The sequence below is a fragment of the Alosa alosa genome, chromosome 11 (genome assembly GCF_017589495.1).
Source record: "Alosa alosa isolate M-15738 ecotype Scorff River chromosome 11, AALO_Geno_1.1, whole genome shotgun sequence".
Classification (NCBI taxonomy): Eukaryota; Metazoa; Chordata; class Actinopteri; order Clupeiformes; family Clupeidae; genus Alosa; species Alosa alosa.
The window spans coordinates 32,272,059-32,293,053 of record NC_063199.1 but is presented as its reverse complement, the minus strand read 5'-3'; the positions used below and the strand labels follow the sequence as shown (position 1 = coordinate 32,293,053).

General features: G+C 45.3%; 1 protein-coding gene across 1 annotated transcript in view; it reads right to left on the bottom strand.

Moving 5' to 3' along the window:
- Positions 1 to 20,571, bottom strand: part of LOC125302843 (SRSF protein kinase 2-like) — a 66,433-nt gene extending 45,862 nt beyond the window's left edge. The window contains 2 exon segments of the mRNA XM_048256161.1: positions 20,152 to 20,218; positions 20,449 to 20,571. Of these exon segments, the coding sequence (XP_048112118.1) occupies positions 20,152 to 20,218; positions 20,449 to 20,464 (83 nt within the window). The 5' untranslated portion in view covers positions 20,465 to 20,571.
- Between the last annotated feature and the right edge of the window lie 424 nt (positions 20,572 to 20,995).

The window sequence follows — 20,995 nt, the reverse complement described above, 5'->3', positions numbered from 1 at the left end:
TCACTCAGGCCTTCTGCAGCTCTGCACAACAACAGAGCCCGTGAGCGCACCGGGCCAAACCACTGTCTGCGTGGGAGAGGGGGGGAGGAGCGGCTCGCGCGGCAGCAGGGAAAACGAAAGCAGCTCTGCTCCCGTCACTTTCTCCTCCCTCTCTCTGCGAGTATTCCAAGCTTCCCTCCCTCCCTCTCTCTCTCTCTCTCCCTCTCTTTCTCTCTCTCTCTCCCTCCCTCCCTCTCTTTTCTCTCTCTCTCTCTCTCTCTCTCTCTTCTCCCGCCCCCTTTACCCTCCCACCTCCATCTTGTTACGACATCCTGTATCTCGGGGCAACGGCGCACAGATCTGCCTTCTTCTCCTCTCCCCCTCCACTTTCTCACTGTTCACTCTCTCTCTATCTTTCTCTTTCTCTCTCTCCCCCCTCTCTCTCTGTCCTCTGTTTCTCCCTCTCTCTGCATTTCCGCTCTTGCCTTTTCAGTTTCTTCCTTTTTCCTGCCCAAGTCTTCTCTCCGTTGGCAGATGGGTCTGTTTCTACATGAGTGGGCAGTGCCAGGGAGGGTAGCTGGAGGGTACTGCCATCACAGGGGGTCCCTTACAATCCGTCTGCCTCTCTCCGCCTTCCTCTCTCTCTCTCTCTCTCTCTCTCTCTCTCTCTCTCTCTCTCTCTCCGCCTCTCTCTCTCTCTCTCTCTGTCTCTCATGTTGACCTCATTTCTAGGGGGACATTCTGAGGTTACTCTTGCTGACTAGACTAGTCTAGCTGCTGACTAGTTTGTCTTGGAGCAACTGAGAGAGTGTCTTACATCCATTGTTGATGCTAATGCATTAAACTGCAGCCAAACACGTCCATACACTACATACAGTAACTCATTGTATATCAATATACAATTGTACTGCAAAACACAACATGCATGCAAACACTGTCTACTGTGCAGGGCTGCAAAAGTGTGAGTTCTTAAATGTGTTTACACATATATAGATAGATAGATAGATAGATAGATACTTTATTGATCCCCAGGGGAAATTCAAGAAAGATATTTCTTTTATTCCACAAGAAACTCTGGAATTAGTGTGACATAGAACGGCTAATACAAAGGATCTCCACAGTTGACTCAATCAGTCTTAAATGGTTGTGAGAGTAAATCTGTGACCATGTGATTCCATACCTCGGAGCAACTCATTCTGTCTCGCTGAATTTTCTAAAAAACAGCAAAGTGTACACACACGCATAAACAGTGAATACACGTGCAATACAAAACAACACATATGTAGCCGCACATGAATCAAAATGCACACACAACAACACAGAGAGAGAGAGAGAGAGAGAGAGAGAGAGAGAAAAGAAAGCTCAGATGAAAGCCAGACGAATCTAGCTGTCCTCATTCTATGTGGATGTTGGCCAGTGGGGTGTAGAGACTGCTGTGTGTCAGAAAGGTTTATCTCACTTTACTGCAGAATCCCCCTAGACCGAGGAGCACAGTTGGTACGGTCCTGATGTCATATCTCCAAAGAGAAAGCTCGGAACTGAGCCCACAGTCCTAAATGACAATGAGCATCAACACACACACACACACACATGCACACACACACACACACACACACGCACACACACACGCACACACACACCATGAAAAAAGAGATTTCCTTGCACAAATTACCCCCAGATATCATGCGCACATTTTAAACACTTACACAGAGACACAAACACACACTGAACACAACACACACACACCACATTTGAAACACTTTCACAGAGACACACACACGCTGAACACACTTGAGCTGCGCTCACAAGGGGGTAGCATTGCAGCACTAAGCTTATGAGTGAGAGCTGATGAAAATAACTTCAACAGTGAGCGAGGAAGATGAGGAATCCATTATAAATATGTGTGTCTGACTGTGTGTGTGTGTGTGTGTGTGCGCAGTGTATGTGTGTGTGTGTGTTTGTGTGTCTCTGTGTGCGCAGTGTATGTGTGCGTATGTTTGTGTGTGTGTGTGTGTGTATGTGTGTGTGTGTGTGTGATTTGTGTGTGTGTGTATGTGTGTGTGTGTGTGTGTGTGTGTGTGTGCATGTGTGTGTGTGTGTGTGTGTGTGTGTGTGTGTGCCTTTTCCCTGCAGTACTACCTGGCCAGTGCTGCTTGGCGTGCTTAAGCAATTCATGGCAGTAAATAAGTGTGTGTGAGCAGGGGGTTGCACGCACGTCCCTGTGCTTGTCTGCGGCCTGTTAATCATGTCCATGAACAATGTCTGAGTGGGCACTGAGTAGATGAACTGTGCCTACACTAGCATGTGTGGGACTGCAATCTGTCTGTTAGGAAGTAAAGATGCACCCTATCCCTCCCTCTCTCCCTCCCTCCCTCACTCTCACTCTCTCTTCTCCCTGTTTTCTCCCCCCCCCCCTTTGGTTGCTAGGTTACGGGGACGCTGGCGAGACACGCCGCTCCGTCTGGCATCATGTTTTTGTTTGTTTTTATGTAATGTTAAAATTTTATGTAATGTCATGTTTATTTTTTGTATTGGTTTGTCTAGTTAAATGTTTTCCCTATTTATTTACGTTGTTTTTTGATAGTTTTCGTGTTATTCTTAGTCCTTTTACTGCTTCTAAGTCAGCTGATGTCATTGACATTTGTCCATTGGGAGCTTGCTGTGGCTAGCTTTTGCCCTAGCTGGGCATCGGACATCCTTCCATCCATCCGTGGAGCGGTGCTGCACTTCACTGTCTGGTCGAGGGGATCTCTCGGGTCAGCTGGACCTGGGCTACTCTGCGGGGAGATCTGCCGCGTGACCGCCGAAGCTGTTGCTGACCTGCGAGCTGCCATGCCAACTGCAGACTAACTGGGCCTCTGACATCCTTCCATCCATCCGTGAACGGTGCACTTTACTGTCTGGTCGAGGGGATCTCTCAGGAAAGCTGGACCTAGGCTAGCTACTCTGCGAAAAGATCTGCCGTGGGCCGCCGAGCTGTTGCTGACCTCCGCGAGCTGCCATGCCAACTGCAGACTAACGTTAGCCTAGCGGTGAGGAGCTGCAGTCTCACGGAGTAACAGACGGCCGCTGTTAGAAGTCCACCGAAGTAGCATCTACACGACGCCCACTACTTCAGACTGTGCTTCCAGTGATCTCCAGACTGCAGTCTACAAGGCCTAACGTCAACGTTATCTCCAAAACTGCCAGTGAATTCACTGGGTTGATCATTTGCTATCGTTAAAGAACTTTGTTGGCATATCGGTTGTGAAGACACTCAGTTTTCACGGATCACCATTGCCCTTGGACATTTTCAGCTGGTTTGGAAATTGGACTAATTTTAACATCACCTTCCCCTTTTAAATATATTTTCTTTTTTTTTTTTTTTCACTTTTTGTTTGTTTATTTGTTTTGTTGTCTGTCTTATATGTCTTGGTGTCATATAATACGCTGGCGACTACGCTCCGTCCAGCATTTTTTTGTATTTGTTATTTTTAAATGTATTTGTCATGTCTTGATGTCATGGGCACGCTTGGCGACTACCCGCTCCATCCGCATCGCTTTGTCTTGTTATGTGTCTTGTTTGTTGGAGTGCTTTGGGTTGCACATATGTGCATGTTAAATGCGCTTTAAAAATAAAACTGACTTGACTTGACTTGACTCCCCCCCACCCCTGCATCCTCCCTACCCCCTCTCCATCCTCTGTCTCCTCCAGACCTGCGGGAGAACTAGGCCGTGTAAAGATAGCTCTGGGCAGCCTCGGCGCAGCCTCCAAAAATATCTAGCGCAGGGGAGAGGGACCCATTGGAGGGCCTTCGCCACCATGCCCCCCCCCCCCCCCCGCTGGCTCTCTCCACGACCACACATGCCCCTAGATCCCCTCCACCCAAATCTCCATACCCCTCACCAGCCACACACAGGCTTCTGCTGTGTTCAGTATTACCGTAAAACTACAATTCAATACAATGCATTACTCCACTAAGTGAAACTGTGTGTGTGTGTGTGTGTGTGTGTGTGCGTGTGTGTGTGTGTGTGTGACGCTTTAATGACTGATGATGGGTCTTCCTCCATTCCTGTGCACTTGTGCCTCTGCTAATCGTCTGTCTCCTAATCACGCTGTTGCTATAGCGATGCGTTTATTCTGGGCTTTTTGTGCAGCTGGCGTCATCTAGAGCGTGGGGCTGGCAGTCACAAGCCGGCTCCCCCTGCTCTCCCAGGAGCCACAGGGAGCTTTATGAGCCAGAGGGAGGGGGAGGAGGATCCGGGGCTGTGGGGGAGCGACGCGGGCTCTGTGTGTTTGTGCATCCGCGCGGCGTAACCATGAAGTCCCTATCGCAACGATCAGTTGCTTAGCACCCCCTACAGTAACAATGGCACCATGGCACCAAGCTCCAACATACGTGTCCCCCATCCCACGGTATCAGTTATTAATTCAGTGGAGGAAAGGTCTTCTCTTCACACACACACACACACACACACACACACACAGTCATTGTTAATGGCGGATAGAGCTCTCCTCCCCAGGGACACACTGCACAGATCAGCAGCTGGCCCCCTCACTGCTTACTGTGGCTGTTGACACTGGCACAAGCCAATGCGCAGTATTGCTGCCATAAATGAGTGTGTCACTCTGTGTGTGTGTGTGTGTGTGTGTGTGTGTGTGTGTGTGTGTGTGTGTGTGTGTGTGTAGATAATGAAGGAGGAGATAGAAAGAGAGTCTGCAGCAGGGGGAGATGGATACTGGTTACCCAGCATTCCAAAGGGGAGACGTGTGATATCAGAGAGGGTGAATATATTAGTGAGGGCACGCGCGTAGCGGACACGCTCAGCCTGCCTCAGTACGTGACGGCTCCAGTGACTTCATTAGCTAAGTGCTGTTTGTTTTAACTGTTGACGGATGAAGGAGCGTGACCTGTGGCCTTCTTCCTACTGCGGGCAGCTGCTCTGATGACCCCGGCTATTGTGTTCTCTTATTTTCAACACCAGAAGCAGGTCAGCTGCCAACCACACCATGAATCACAAATGCGCTCAGTAGTGTTTGTTGGGGGGTCAAATATTGTCCATTAGCTCGTCACCTGGACACTAGCCTCCTGATTAGCAAGCCATTCTTACTGTAAACACACTGGAACGCTAAATTGCACATGGCTGATCTCAAAACCTGAATACTGGCGCAGTGTGCCACAGGACACTATGCCAAACGGTGAATACCACTCACAGCAAAAACAAAAGAGTAGGTGAATGTTGTAAACTGAACACGTAAACAATGTTTGTATCGTTGCCTCGTGTGTCCTCATAGTGTTGTCAGGTGTCCTAGTTTCCCCTCTGAAAGCCCTTGTTCTTGACCACATGTCCTGGACCTAGTCACTTTCGTTCCTATCAGTCTTAGACTGTATATCCCACAGCATGACTCACTTAGCCTATTTGGTGTAACAATGCTCCATGAGGCTTGTCAGAACTGGCAACCATCCACTTTCAAGGCTTTGGTGGAAGCAACTACTACAGTACACAATGTCCCGTGTCTTTGAATTGCAAGCTTCATTTCATAGTTAAGAGAGTGTAAAATGAAACTGCTTTACGTAGTATCATCAGCCATCAGACGTAAACATTAAGAGAGTGTAAAATGAAACTGCTTTACGTAGTATCATCAGCCATCAGACGTAAACGTTAAGAGAGTGTAAAATGAAACTGCTTTACGTAGCATCATCAGCCATCAGACGTAAACGGAGAGTGTAAAATGAAACTGCTTTACGTAGTATCATCAGCCATCAGACGTAAACGTTAAGAGAGTAAAAATGAAACTGCTTTAATGAGTATCATCAGCCATCAGACGAAACGCTAAGAGAGTGTAAAATGAAACTGGGCTGCCATCAGGTTGATGGGCTGCAGGTTTGCGTGATGATGAGCGAATACTGCGTGCCATAATGCTAACTCACTGCAAGGTCCCTGTGTAAATAAGCTCCCCTCTTGCATTATTTATGTGACAGGAGTAACCACACCCCACAAACACTGCGTGCTGACATACGGGAGAATGACGACCTTTATTTATACCATGTCCTCACCATGGTTTTTCACAATCCCTTAATAATGTGGTTATGAAGCACTCACACAATTTGAATTGCCTGAGTTTTGTAATTGAACATAATACTGTTTCCACGCTATTCTGTTTTCAACATAAGTCCAGACTGAGCCGTAACTGTCTGAAAAGGAGACTGACGCATGCTGGTGGTATCAAGTGACTTCTCACTGCTTGGGTCAACAGCAGCAGCACAGCGGAGTGTTCCGGAAAGTCTCTCCAGACCCAATCCATGATGAGGCTTCAGAATAATCAGCTTGATGTGCCCTGTGATCTGCCTAAAACATACCTTTCCTGCAAGCATGACAAACAAAACGCACAACAACTTAAAGACGAAAAAAAAAAACAAAAAAAAAAAAACGCATCAACAGTCTGTTCACTATCCTCACACAGACGCACCTTCTCACAACAGTCTGTTCACTATCCTCACACAGACGCACCTTTCAGCGATCAACAGTCTGTTCACTATCCTCACACAGACGCACCTTCTCAGCGCATCAACAGTCTGTTCACTATCCTCACACAGACGCACCTTCTCAGCGCATCAACAGTCTGTTCACTATCCTCACACAGACGCACCTTCTCAGCGGATCAACAGTCTGTTCACTATCCTCACACAGACGCACCTTCTCAGCGCATCAACAGTCTGTTCACTATCCTCACACAGACGCACCTTCTCAGCGCATCAACAGTCTGTTCACTATCCTCACACAGACGCACCTTCTCACCGCATCAACAGTCTGTTCACTATCCTCACACAGACGCACCTTCTCAGCGATCAACAGTCTGTTCACTATCCTCACACAGACGCCTTCTCAGCGATCAACAGTTCTGTTCACTATCCTCACACAGACGCACCTTCTCAGCGCATCAACAGTCTGTTCACTATCCTCACACAGACGCACCTTCTCAGCGCATCAACAGTCTGTTCACTATCCTCACACAGACGCACCTTCTCAGCGCATCAACAGTCTGTTCACTATCCTCACACAGACGACCTTTTCAGCATCAACAGTCTGTTCACTATCCTCACACAGACGCATTCTTTCATTCTCATGGCATTGTGCCCCATGGGCCTACGCATCAACAGTCTGTTCACTATCCTCACACAGACGCACCTTCTCAGCGCATCAACAGTCTGTTCACTATCCTCACACAGACGCACCTTCAGTCAGCTGTTCAACAGTCTGTCGCACTATCCTCACACAGACGTTCACTATCCTTCACAGACGCAACCCACTCCACTGGCACAGTGGCATATCCTCACACAGACAACATCTCACACAGACCCACCTTCATGGCATTCTGCCCCATGGGCACATGGGCCCACAAAGCTCACAGGGCCCACACAATCACTCCCACACCAGTCATCAGGTCCTCTAAGCAAACCCAGCCCACTGGCCTGTGGTGTGATCTCATCTGCGAGGGGGTGTGCACACACAATACAACGCCATACACATCACACAAACAACTGTGTGGGGTGAGACAGCGCCCTCTGTTGACTCAGAGGAGCAAATGCATATATCCAGCCTACTCACTCATTGTCTGACACCCCCCTTTTTTTTCAAAATGGACAAATCTACTGCAATGGTACAGCCAAGACAGCGAATGGTGCAGCTGGCAGACAGATTAAACCAAGGTTCAAGTAGACCTCACAGGGGGGGGCAGAAGACTTGTCCCAGTTTTCAGCTCTATATTCTCTCTTATGTGGGCCTGCGCAGCCCCAAGGCTACCTCGATTCACAAGCGAGTGAGAGCGTAGGAGTAGCCAACGTGTGTGATTATTCTACATGTCACTGGAATAAACCCTTTGCCATAGAGCAAGATAATAACAGTCCACGTGTGGTATGAAGGACAAGACTGACACGTTGGAGGAGTCAGTGACCAGAGGTAATATCAGGCTTGATTGCAAGGTCATCGAGCAGAGCTTCCATCTCCATGGCAACCTACATGTCTGCTGTTGCGTAATGCGTGTGATGTATGTAACGCGTGTGCGCATGTGTTTGCAGAGACCTCTCGATGGCATTTCCATATTTCTGCTGATGTGTGCATGCTGCCATCCAGTGGGTGAAACAGACCAGATGGCTGACTACTAGATGCATCACCTCTCCATGTCACTAAGCAATAAAAAGACCAAGTCCAGCCAAAATGCACTTTCCCTGGTCAACTCCAGAATAGCAGAACTACTTCAACCTGTCTTACATGAGACAAAAAACAGTATGAGTGAAATGGATAACATAAACTGCCCAGTCTGGACAAAAACAGTATGAGTGAAATGGATAACATAAACTGCCCAGTCTGGACAAAACAGGTCACTTCAGTAGAGGGGATGAGATCGATGGGGCTGGTCTTGTCCTCAAGGGGTCATGTCTGCCATATTTGCATAGCGCTTGCTCTATTGTTAGTGGAGGGGCCACACCTCAGTTATATAGACCACGTGTAGAGTGTCTGCCCAACTGCAATGCAGACTGGTCAAGAAGCATACTTTCAGTGTTGATAACTTGGACAGGAACAGCAAGTAATAATAATAATAATAAGCTTTATTTGTATAGCACCTTTCATACACAGAATGCAGCTCAAATTGCTTTACATTTGAAGCATGTAACACAATAATAGTCAGTCAGTCATTATCAATCACTTTTCTTCATTGCTGGGGCCGTTTATGATCCACTCAGCAACATATCAAAAATATAGAAAATATCATGTCATAAGACTGGCAGCCTTACCCCTTTACCCCCCACAAGCACGCCACATGGCAACTGGCAAGGAAAAACTCCCATATTCCAGGAAGAAACCTTGAGCAGAACCTGACTTAATAGGGGGAGCCCATCTGCTTCTGGCTGGCTGCGCCCTCCAGTAGCAGCAGATGTAGAATAATCTGAAAAAGTAGTCTACAGGATAAGATGAGTTAACTAAAAGCTTTCCTGTACAGGTATGTTTTCAGATCTTTTTTAAAAATATTTACTGAACTCGCCTGCTTGATGTACAGAAGCAGGGTGTTCCATAGTTTGGGGGCATAATGGATAAAAGCAGCTTCTCCACTTTGCTTGTGGAGCACTTTGGGTATGATTAAAAGATTAGAATTGGATGATCTAAGTTTCCTTTGGGGTTGATAAGATATTAAAAGCTCAGAGATATATGAAGGTGCTATGCCATTCAGAGCTTTGTAAGTAATTAACATAACCTTAAAATCAATTCTATAGGAAATAGGAAGCCAGTGCAGTTCAGCCAACACAGGGGTGATGTGTTCTCTCTTCTTAGTCTTAGTTAAAAGTCTAGCCGCAGAGTTCTGTATGAGTGCCAATTTCTTTAGATGTTTTTTGGGAAGACCAGTGAAAAGTGCATTGCAGTAGTCTAACCTGCTAGTGATAAAGGCGTGAATTAGTTTTTCTGCATCTTGTTGAGTTAAAAAGGGCCGCACTTTGGCAATGTTTCTCAGGTGGAAATAGGCTGTCTGAGTAACTGTAAGTGTGTGTGTGTGTGTGTGTGTGTGTGTGTGTGTAGTATAAATATATATACTCTTTTGATCCTGTGCGGGAAATTTGGTCTCTGCATTTATCCCAATCCACACACAGTGAACACACAGTGAGATGAAACACACACTAATCCCGGCGCAGTGAGCTGCCTGCAACAGCGGCGATCGGGAGCAGTGAGGGGTTAGGTGCCTTGCTCAAGGGCACTTCAGTCGTGCCTACAGTCGTGCCTACAGTCGTGTGTGTGTGTGTGTGTGTGTGTGTGTGTGTGTGAGACAGAGAGACAGAGAGAAAGAGAGAAAGAGAGTTCACCTAAAGTAGCTTTAAACTGTTGGAAATCCCCACTGGATTAGATTATCTGTTGGGTAAACGGTTAATGTTATTGCCGGCCGGTGTGCTGATTCTCTCTAAAAGCTTGTGGATTGACACCTCCCAACCATCAGGTATGCTGCAAACTCCACACAACATTAACCTAAGCCCTAGTAATGACAGCATTAGTGGCAGGAAAATACGACTCTGCATAAAGGCAGGCAAATGTGTGAGAGGCAGGGGCGCAGGAGGTGCGGGGGATGTGGGGCATTTGTCCCCCGCAGTTTTGAAGAGACAGCAATCATCCAGCTCACTTGTGTTCAGGAAAAATAAAAACGTCCCTTTGACAGAATCAAATCCCTGCTAACCAGAGCTTTGTAAATAGATGACACAATCACGCATTTGCTCAGCTAGTAACAATTGGACATCTAAATGTCTGATCATGTTTATACCAGATAATTTAAGCAGGCCTAGCCATTTAATCATGTGTGTTGAGATCATAGGCATATGGTGACCAGTATTATCTCCTGTTCATTCAAGGCTTCCCAAAATATCAACATCCCATGCGACTTTTAGAGTGTTCAACCATTAGCCCAAACAATGTAAAATAACTCAATCAAAAATAATAACAGTAGAATTGCATAATCTTAAAAGTTGAGACCTCCCTACCGTTCTGCTGGAGTTTTGCTCATCCAGTTTTGACAACTTTGATCAAAACACATTTCGAATCATTCATTTATACTACTTATTTAAATTTAATATCAATCAGTGTTATTATCTAAATATTCAGGCAAGTGTAAAACATGATGGTGGCCCAAAGAGCGTGCCACAAGTGAAGGTCCAATATCTGGAAATCTGATCTTGCTGTGTGATTTTACAATTTGGTGCCTCTGCCCCCTTAATATGGATTAATAATAAGAAGTATTAGTTGTGTATTGATTTGGGAAATACCTACTACATACAGTAAGCAGTCTTATTTTTAGATAGCATCATATTTTTAGATAGCATCATATCATATCATTTTTAGATAGCATCATATCATAGCTATCACAACATTTAATTCCAATATGAAAACACTAACTATATTTCTAGGATGGTAGTCCTACAAATCTCTTCTTCTAATACAAATATAGCCTGTAGGAATTATGTCAGGGTCTAAGGGAGTGTTGCTGTGACCTGCACACACACTTCTATGCTAGTGTAGCTTCACACCACTAAGACCATGCAAACCAGGCCAACAGCCCTTAGTCACAAGTGCAGTAGGGGGATAAGATGTGGGAGAGGGTCATGAGGAAGAAGATGAGATGAGATGAGATGAGATGAGATGGGGATGATTGATTAAGGCATCAGGCAGATTTAGGGTCATAATCTCTGATTGCCAGAGGAACAGATGCTCAGATTAAGTCATCCTCTCTATGGTATGTCTCTCACACACACACACACACACACACACACACACACACACACACACAGCAGCAGCAAGCAAAAAACACCCACACAAGCATACACAAACATACCAACACACACACACACACACAAACACAGCGCTATGTGCACTAGGCCTGTGTCTCTGAGATGAGTCTACATGCCCCATAGCTTTGGAGGATGGGTGGTTTACTGACCCACTGACTGGGTAAGCCGGGCTTAAGCTCACGGACAGACCCTTCCACTGATCTCACAGCAGAAAACTGCTCTTTAGCCTCTTCACAATGCAATTATACTAGACAAACAATTACATTTTATTATAAACAAAACAAGCAATGACTAGATAATGATTGCTCAGTTAATAAAGCCAAAGTCAAAGACATCAAAGGCAAAATCCAAAACATGATATCTTAACCCAGCCTGATAAGGTTACAATGATCGCAACTATTACAGCTGATGAATGACAGATTCTAATGTGCTCACATGCTAGGCTGTTATCAGCAGAGCGAGATCAGGATAGACACAGGGTTCTATTCTTACTCAAAAGCAGACCTTCAGGCTTATACTATTTTCAGCCATTCCTAGTGAAACCCTCAAACAAACACCAAACACAAGACCACAAATGGCTCACAGGTTCATAGATGTGAGAAGACAGAACAAGAGATAAAGACATGGATACTGAAATGGAGACTGAGGGCAAAAGAGGGCATGCTAGTGTGCAAGGCTAGTGTGCGAGGTCAGGCCATTTGGCCGTCACCAAAGGAGAGACACAGAATCTGTGTCTGTCTGTCTCTCTTTAATAAATGTTTGACCATGACCTACCACACTTAATCTCACTCAATCAACTCAAGTGATTCTAACATGAGAAAATGGCCAAGTAGACAATATCAGAGCGCTGGTGATGAAGTTGAAAAACCTCTCATATCCACTAATACAGGTCTCAGCTAAAGGTAATGGCAACATTAAAACCTGTGGCTGCTGCTACCTCTATATTCAAAGGTTTTTATTTATAAGGACTTTCAATGGGTTCTTTCTTACTACAATACTGACATGAAATGTACAATTGTTTGTGTGTTTAGTCAAAGCTGACTGTATTTGTCAACTAATGTGATCTACTGTATATTACAGTAATGTAATCACATAACTCCAGGGAATTGTTGTGAATGGTAGTGAAACCTATCATTTGTTCAAACATATTTAGCAATAAACACAAAATACAAATGCTTGAAATGGAAACATGGAAAACTGAACAATATCTCCATGACCACAGGAACTGCACTATTTCGTTCACCTTGACAACACTGTTGTGTATTGCCACTGAATCCACAACATACTGTACGTGGCAGTGCTGCACACTAGAACACAAAGTCATTAGAGCCAATGAGAGGAGCGAGCTCACGTAGGGGAGAGAACGGCTGGGTGGCCTGCTTACCAATGAAATCGCCGGAAGCTTCTCTCTCTTACAGCTCACCGGCACCCTACCTGGTGTGAGACTGCAGGGGTCTGTCCCCAGACCTGTGCCAGAACCTGCCAGCATCCTCTGCCTAGCAAGACGACCACAATAATCAACAAAATGAAACGATTAATACAGACACAGCCTGCTTCTCCAGTCATTCAGTAGCTTCTGTGAATGAAGATTTGAGCGTGTGCGAGGGCGTTCTTCAGAGGCGTTCGGATGCTGGCGCGGGCACTGTGCCTGGGCTGCAGGTTCTGCGTGGAGCTTCCAGGGGTGAGATAACAGCGTGGCAGTGTGACAGAGAGAGGACTGCACATCCACTGGCACTCACTCATCTTCTACATTCAGCCAGAGTTCTGGAGAGCTGCGCTCCACTTCCGTTCCACGCTTCATAGCTTTCAACAATGAAGTTAAACAGAGAGAGAGAGAGAGAGAGACAGAGAAGAAGAACAAGAGGGGGGGTGTTCTGTGAGGGACTGGATCACAGACACAAAGCCATCTAACATGTTAGCTGCAGAGTGTACATATAGTTGAAGAGTAATATATCCATATGACTGCAGTGTGCCTAATACAATCTACAGTTGCCTACACTACATGGGCGGACTGGCCATCTGGCATACCGGGCATTTTCCCGGTGGGCCGACGCACCTTTTGGGCCGATAGAATAGGCTATATATATTATTATTATTTTGGCCAACGATCGGCCCAAAGGAAGGACAATCAGCGCCCATTGGTTACATTTCTATTGACACTGGACTGATCCAATAACAGCTCACGTCAGGCCCACCCCTCCCATTTTGGCTCAGAGCCAGGATTCTGTGAGCGCATCAAAAGTTAATCGAAGTTGCCTACACGAAATTGCAGCAGGTTCGTTGAGTTTGAACGAGGATGTAAGCAAGCTAGAGCAGAGGGACAGTGAGCAGGTGGAGAGTGCGAGCCTATTGAGGCTACATGATAAGAACTCACTCACTGGTGGAGCAGGTAGGCTATGTGTGACATGCCATGCTGACGATGATGATTAGATGACTTATTAATTGTGATAATGTAATGATATGGTAATGATAACATAGTAAGGCCGTGCTGTGATTACAATAACAAATAGCGCAACTTAAATTTTCTAAATTAATGATTTGCAAACCCAGACAGCAAAAGAGTGTGAAATCGATGTTAATTGTTGGTCAGATTGATCAGTTTTCGTCAGACACCCAAAATTCAACATCGATGGCATGAGTGGTGGTTGGTCTCTCAAAGTAGAGAAGGTTTCTATCTTGGAAGGGTTATCATGCCATGGGCTAAAAGACTGTAGACTGACGGAAATGTAAGCTACAAAACGTAAAGTCATGCACAAGCCAACTAAGCTATAACCTATACGATAGGCTACTGGAACAGATAATTAGTTCATGTAGCTATACTGTTCCAAAATGTAGGTAGGTAGTAAAGCCTACAGGAATAAAATATTTCCAGCCCTGTTTATTTCATGTTGTTTCAGTTGTCCTACAGTGATAACTGGTATAAATTACATTAATGTCTACGACAATCTGGGTAATTTAACTCTTTACACATAGGCTTCAGTATTTTTTGGTGCTGTTGTCAATTGAGCATTGTATAGTTTAAATGTAGCCTATTGAATAATTTGAAATGATACTTTGAATTCAAGCAGAAACTCTTCTTTAACAATTGCTTGGATAGCCTACTTGAATATGGAGATCATGTGCTCCATGCCTACCTCTGATCAGTCAGAGTGAAGCCTACATCACTTTCAGTGCTCCATGACAGTTGAAAATATACATATTCAAGGGTAACGCAAAGATTCTGTATTTAATTAGGTGTGCCCGACCAATTTGAGGGCCGCTTGGGCCAAATATGCCAGGGCCGATTTTTGGTCCCAGTCCGCCCATGCTACACTACATTCTGATCTGTGTGTGTGTGTCTGTGTCTGCCATTCTTGAGGATAAACAATCTACTGCAACAATAAGTGGGCAAGTCTGTTCCATCTTTGAGCCATGAATTATAATGGCACCACTGGGACTAGAGTTTAGTATTCAGTGGAGGATTGGACGGATGTGATGGGCAGACCATGAGGTTGTTTTTAATGTGCCTATCTTGCTAAAATCATCCTCGCTCTGCCACAGGCTGATGGGGTGGAGAAACTCCACTGAACAAACACAAATGCCAGCTCTGTCCATGCCAGCCCACTGGTGGCCTGCGTGGGGAGGTAAACAGTGACCTCACTTGGAGTTGACTTGAGAATACTGCTTCCAAAATGTAATAAAGGGTTTATTTGTAATTACATTCAAATAGGGTGATAGGGTATAAACTTCACTGCTTGGTACATGTAAAACTAAAATTGAATAGTAATTTCTAAACAAGTTATACACCAATCCACTGTTATTAAACTAGCCCAGCTGTTCTACACGCAGGCCACTCAGATCTGACCCTCAAAACCAATAACTAAGACCAGCCTAAGATCAGCCTTCACTGTCCCTGCCTATTTCTCTCTGCCTGGTTCATTTCCCTATAAGCATATGTGATGGCATCTCCATGCTGAGATACAGTATAAATCCCTGTGGTTTCTCCAAGCTAATTTTAGATGGTTACTGCTGCTCTAGTCCTGAAGGCTCTAGCCTACGCCATCGCCTGCACCTGGACCTGCACGGGTGGGTGAGGAACAGAGCCGGCAGTAATGTTCATGTTTAATGTGACCTATCACAACCTGTTCTACGCAAACAAGCCTCAGCTCGGCACGCTATATCTACCCACACAGAGAGTAGAAAAGCGAGAGCAAAAAAAATAAATAAAAAAACATCCCCAGTAAGAACATCATCTCTCTAATTTCAAATGCCTACTCCCTTGTTTTCTTGCTGTCAGTGAAAACCATTCGATAACATAGAGGTACTATTTGTAGAACTATCACAAATAGCAATAGAAAATATTATGTGGCACACAAAAGCCCAAGGCGGCCCAGGATTGAAAAGTATGACAAAATGACAGTGAACAATAAATGGCTAACCCCACAATTTCATGCAATCACCACATTTCACTTCACACACATTCTCACTGCTTGTCACTCTTTTGGAGGTGCTCATTGTCAAAGTAGCAGCATCCCCATTTGAGGAAATATACAGTATGCTCTGCAGTGGGGGCAAACAGCTTACTAATGACATGGGATGCAACAAACTGAATACTTTGACTTAAAGTAAATAGAGGTTTCTTCTAATACATTACCAGCAAGAATAACCACTAATAGAGCATAGATTCAAAGCATCCAAATTGAATCTCTAGTTCTGACAACTACACAATGGGGTCTTTTTGACATCAGGGGGTAACGCCATTTACCAGATTTCTCATCCATTGGGTCCGATGACATTTGCCCTGGCAGGGAAACGTGGTTAGTGACTGGAGCAGAGCATGGGGGAGGGGAGGATCAATTCCCCATCAGAGAGAGAGAGAGAGAGAAGAGAGAGAGAGGGAGAGAGAGAGAGGATATCAGGAGCTAGCCGTTGTAATGAAGCCCATGCCTGTGTGACAGCACTTATCTCGACTGCCAGGGACAAGCAGCACACACACAGAGCCGACTACAGTGTCATACAGTGTCTCAGGGCAGGGGAAACCTTAGACCAAAATCAATCCGGCTTACAATGCAACGTGTACATCAATCAAGATCACTCACCGGCCATCACAACATCACCCCAGTGAAGCCGATTAATCTCCCACAACCGAAAACAAGCGCTTTGTTTTGAAACCAAATCCTTCAAAATAAAAGAATATATAATATAGAATTGTTATCAAAAAGTCATGTGTCTCATGAAGATATATTCAAATTATCAGTCAGATTACAAAAGCCCCTCTAATTGTTCTCAGTACTGTATGTACAACTGTACATCAGACATCAATTTGGTTCTCCTCAGTATTAAACCACTAAATCAAGCACTGGCCCCTACGGTAAAGAGGGCTGATACTAACATAACAACATAAAACTGTGTGCATTAGCTGCATGTAGTGTAATGCAAATCTGTAAGCAGCTGAGTGAACTGTGCAGGCTGTACAGCTGTCACCGAGCTGAATCTTTCTGTTCACACCTCTGGCTCCGCTGCACAGAGCGACGACCTCACGCGGCACAGGCTCACAACCACAACAGCTACGGGCCATGCCAACAGACACACCACCCAGAACAAAACGTTTACTGTCCGCGCGGCGGGTGACGAATCCAGCAGCCGCCCCACCATCCTCGAACTGTCCAAGTGACCCCAGAAGACACCAAACATGCAGTGCAGTGGGACAACAGGAGTCTCATGAGGCAGAGTTTCAAAACAACTGTCACGCTCTTTATGAACATGACATACAAAACCTAATGGTAAAGCATGCAAGTTAAGCTTTTGGGTTGGGGTAGGGTTTCAAGACAGGGGATTACACGGTGTTACCTGTGTGTGTGTGTGTGTGTGTGTGTGTGTGTGTGTGTGTGTGTGTGTGTGTGTGTGTGTGTTACCTGTGTGTGTGTGTGTGTGTGTGTGTGTGTGAGTGTGTGTGTGTGTGTTTGTGAGAGAGAGAGTGTTTAGGAGTGGTGGGGGTGAGAGAAAGAGAGAGAGAGCGAGAGAGAACGTGTGAAAGAGAGAGCGAGGGAACATAATTACTGAAAGCGAACTCCCTATGAACCTTCCAAACCCCTCCCTCCTGCTCTGCCAATACTCTGCCCAGTCAAGCAGTAACAGAGAGTAAACACAACAGGATCAAAGCTGTGAAAGATTGACCATTCTAGCATTGTGCCTTTTTAAACTACATATCATGTTACACCTGGTCTTCCAGAGCCTGATGTAAAATATGGGCTGCATCTGTGCTCGGTCTGAATGCGGGTGTGGAGACAATTAGTGTGTTCAGAGCACTTGGAGCATTCAAACCAAATATAAAACATCAAGGAGCCACATCTCATAGTCTCATGATGAGATTGTACGTTTGATAAAACACAGACACCACTTTGATAAGCACATAGACAACCACAAGATAAACACATATGAGCATGCAGTGGTTTTCCTGTAATGTCTCACACAAACATGCCCACACAGACACATACTCACACACAGGCCTCCTACTCAGTGCATGCCACACACACACACACACACACACACACACACACACACACACACACACACACACACACACAATACACGACACACACACACACACACACACACACACACACACACACACACACTCCAGCTGCCCTGTGAACTTTGCTGCTGGGGCTTGTTGAAAGGGTCCTTATTCTTTCCTGTGTCAACGGACTGGTCAGAGTGGATAGAAGTCAACGGGACTGGGCAGTGGAGTCAGAGTGGATAGGAGTTCCCTTGGGACAGCCGTTTAATCACAACAAGCAACATGCACAAGACAACGACAAGCACATGACACAGACTAGGGCTGGGAGTCACAGAGTAGCTCTGGAATCAATACTGTCACAATACTTTGCCCACGCTAACAATGCTAACGCTAACAACAATATCACCATTCAGCCATTCTGCAATACTCCATACATTGGAAAAGATTCATCTATGACACATCACAATATCTGTGTAAATGAAGAAGAAGGTAAAGGAAAAAACTGGAACGATGTATTTATTCACTGCATTTCACAACGGATTTCAAACAGTGTACAAGTGCACAGAGTCTTAGCTTACGCAGACAGTGAGATATGGTATAACTCCGCCTTTTGGGGGTTTGGGGTCTCTCACCCACAAGCCTTAGGGCCACACAATGCTACAGAAGGACATTCTGCAGTGTCAAAAAAGTGGCTCTGCATGTAGTGAGGTTTGCAGGGCACTGTAGGGTGCCTGGTTTGAATCAAGCAAGCCCAGGTTTAATGCATGACTATCTTTGATCTTAATGGCACTAATTACATTTGACAGGGTTAGGGTTAGATACAGAGGCATCACCATTTGAAGTCGCAAACATGCACACTAAAATCACAAGTCGCAAGCATGTCGCAAACATGCACACTAAAATCTCCATTTAAAATCTAAAAACAACTCCACTCACACAACACCTTGGTTTCTCTCAGGGAGAAAAGTATGAAGGAAACCTTATTGGAGTTTGGACATAAGGTGGGAAATAACAAAGTATGTTATAGTATGTCACAAATACTTTCACTTCCCTACATTTTAACAGGAATATCCAAACTGTTCATTTGAAGAAGTCACACATATCACACCTCCAACCTGGGGAGATAGCTATGGCCACAACTCTGTAAGCCTATATGGGAAGTGTCTGGAGCTATCCTTGTGATTAACAGCCAAAAAAGAAGGCATTAACGCTTCTTCTGGACCAGTGCAATCTATAACAACCTAACATGCACTGTGTGAAAATAGAATTTTCATTAATACCGCTCATGAGAACTAACAGGCCTACATATGTTACACCAAATGTTCCCAAGGTGCACTCCTCATCAAAGCTGTAGAAATGTTACATAATGTCCACATAGTATTAACTAATATACCATTCTGCACTTGTTAGACACTTGAACATGGCTCTTAAAGGCTCACACTTGAAAGGTGTAATAACGAGATTACTACTGCCTGTCAATGCCCACAGCAATGGCTTACACAAGCTCCAGACATTTCCAGTAGATTCTGCAGCCTCTGTGTGTGCAGCACCTTGGAATCACCTAATTGATGCTAATGACAACCTGTGACGTCGGCCCAATGACATGATGCCATGAAGTAGGTTCTACACCTGGTAAGGCGATTCGTGTGCTCATTGAGTAAAGAGCTGCCCTGAGCTCCGTAACCTCCACTCTCCTGCCGCACAGCGTTTACACTACATGGTTCAAAGACGCCCACTCACAATACGGTCGGAATCCCCTGGTCTATGCCTGGTAGGTTCTTCTAGCGCTACTTAATGCTATATGCACTCCGTTAACATTAAATTAAAATACCTTGCTTTTCCCCTCACACCAGCATGTATAATCACTCCAGCGAGAGCGTCACATCTGTCACATCCAATCTGCGCAAAAACATCCCCCACAACACTGGTGCACACCAGTGCACGGCTGCAGCACGAGGACTAAACAGATTAAAACACGGATAACACAGTCACTGCGAGTAAACAATAAAGCTGTAAGTAGCATAGCGTAAACGCAAACAAACATTATGCACCTAGCGTCAGGTCGCGCATCGTTGCCATTAGCAACTTCTGACACCACAGTTGGAGTGCCCAGATAAGCTAATGTTGAGACCCTGAAAAGGAGTCCATGCTCGTGCTAGCACCTGCACTGTAGCCAACAGTGCGTCGGTGTGAGAACATACATGCGCAAAACCAGCGTCTTCCCGTCTCTCCATATGCCATTCCATAAACAGGGAGTCAAACTGTCAACAATGTCGTATGGAGAAACAAGCACGACTGCTGTCACTACGGGACACAAAAACACAAACACGCACACATGCAGTCAGTCCCGACCGCCGCCCTGCTTACCTTCGGTGCTGGGTTGCCTTGTCTTTTTTCCCTTTCGGCCTTCTCTTTCGGGCCTGAATGGCCATTACTAAGTGAAATAGAACGATGTATGGGGCAGAAGAACAACCCAAGTGAGAATGAGAGTGGAATGATGGAAAGAGGGATAGGGAGAGAGAAAGAACACAGCAATCGTAAGACAACAATATTGCCGGTCTGAGCATCGTTTCAAAAGGTCGCACACAAGCATTTTCTTACGATGATAATACTAATATGAAGTTTTGCCAACGCATAAGTCTTATAAGAATGAGTTTCTCTAACCCTTCCTGGAGCTCATGATGTTTTCCTGCTTCCCCTCAGCAGCAGCGGCGGCTCGGCAGCGGCAGCCGGGTTCTCTTGCTTCTCCAAGCTCTCCGGAGGATGCGCACTCCCTCTATCGACAGGACGTAGATGCGCGCTCATGTAATAACACGAGCGCGCATGCAACTGTCAGCAAACGAAAGCCCAGAGAGATATGGTCACACTTCCGTGTGATTTTGGATTCATTTTGTCAACTTAAAAGTCCTAAAATAAGCTATGCAACCATCTTTTGTTTTGTATTCGTTGAACTTCACGCGTTATTACAGGTTTATAAATATCTCATTTAACACCACGAGAAAATCCTTTATCAAGATGTGTTGATGGTTTTACATGTCGCATTCAAACACACCTGACAGTAGGCTACACTTGTCCATGTTTGTGCATTATGAGCACATAGCTAGGGCTTGCTCTTGAATGTAAGCAAACTGTAGGCGTATGGCTCCTCATATCCAACTTTCAGAGTATGGTTGAGTGAAAAATAAACTGCTAGTCCCAGATGTAGCCTATC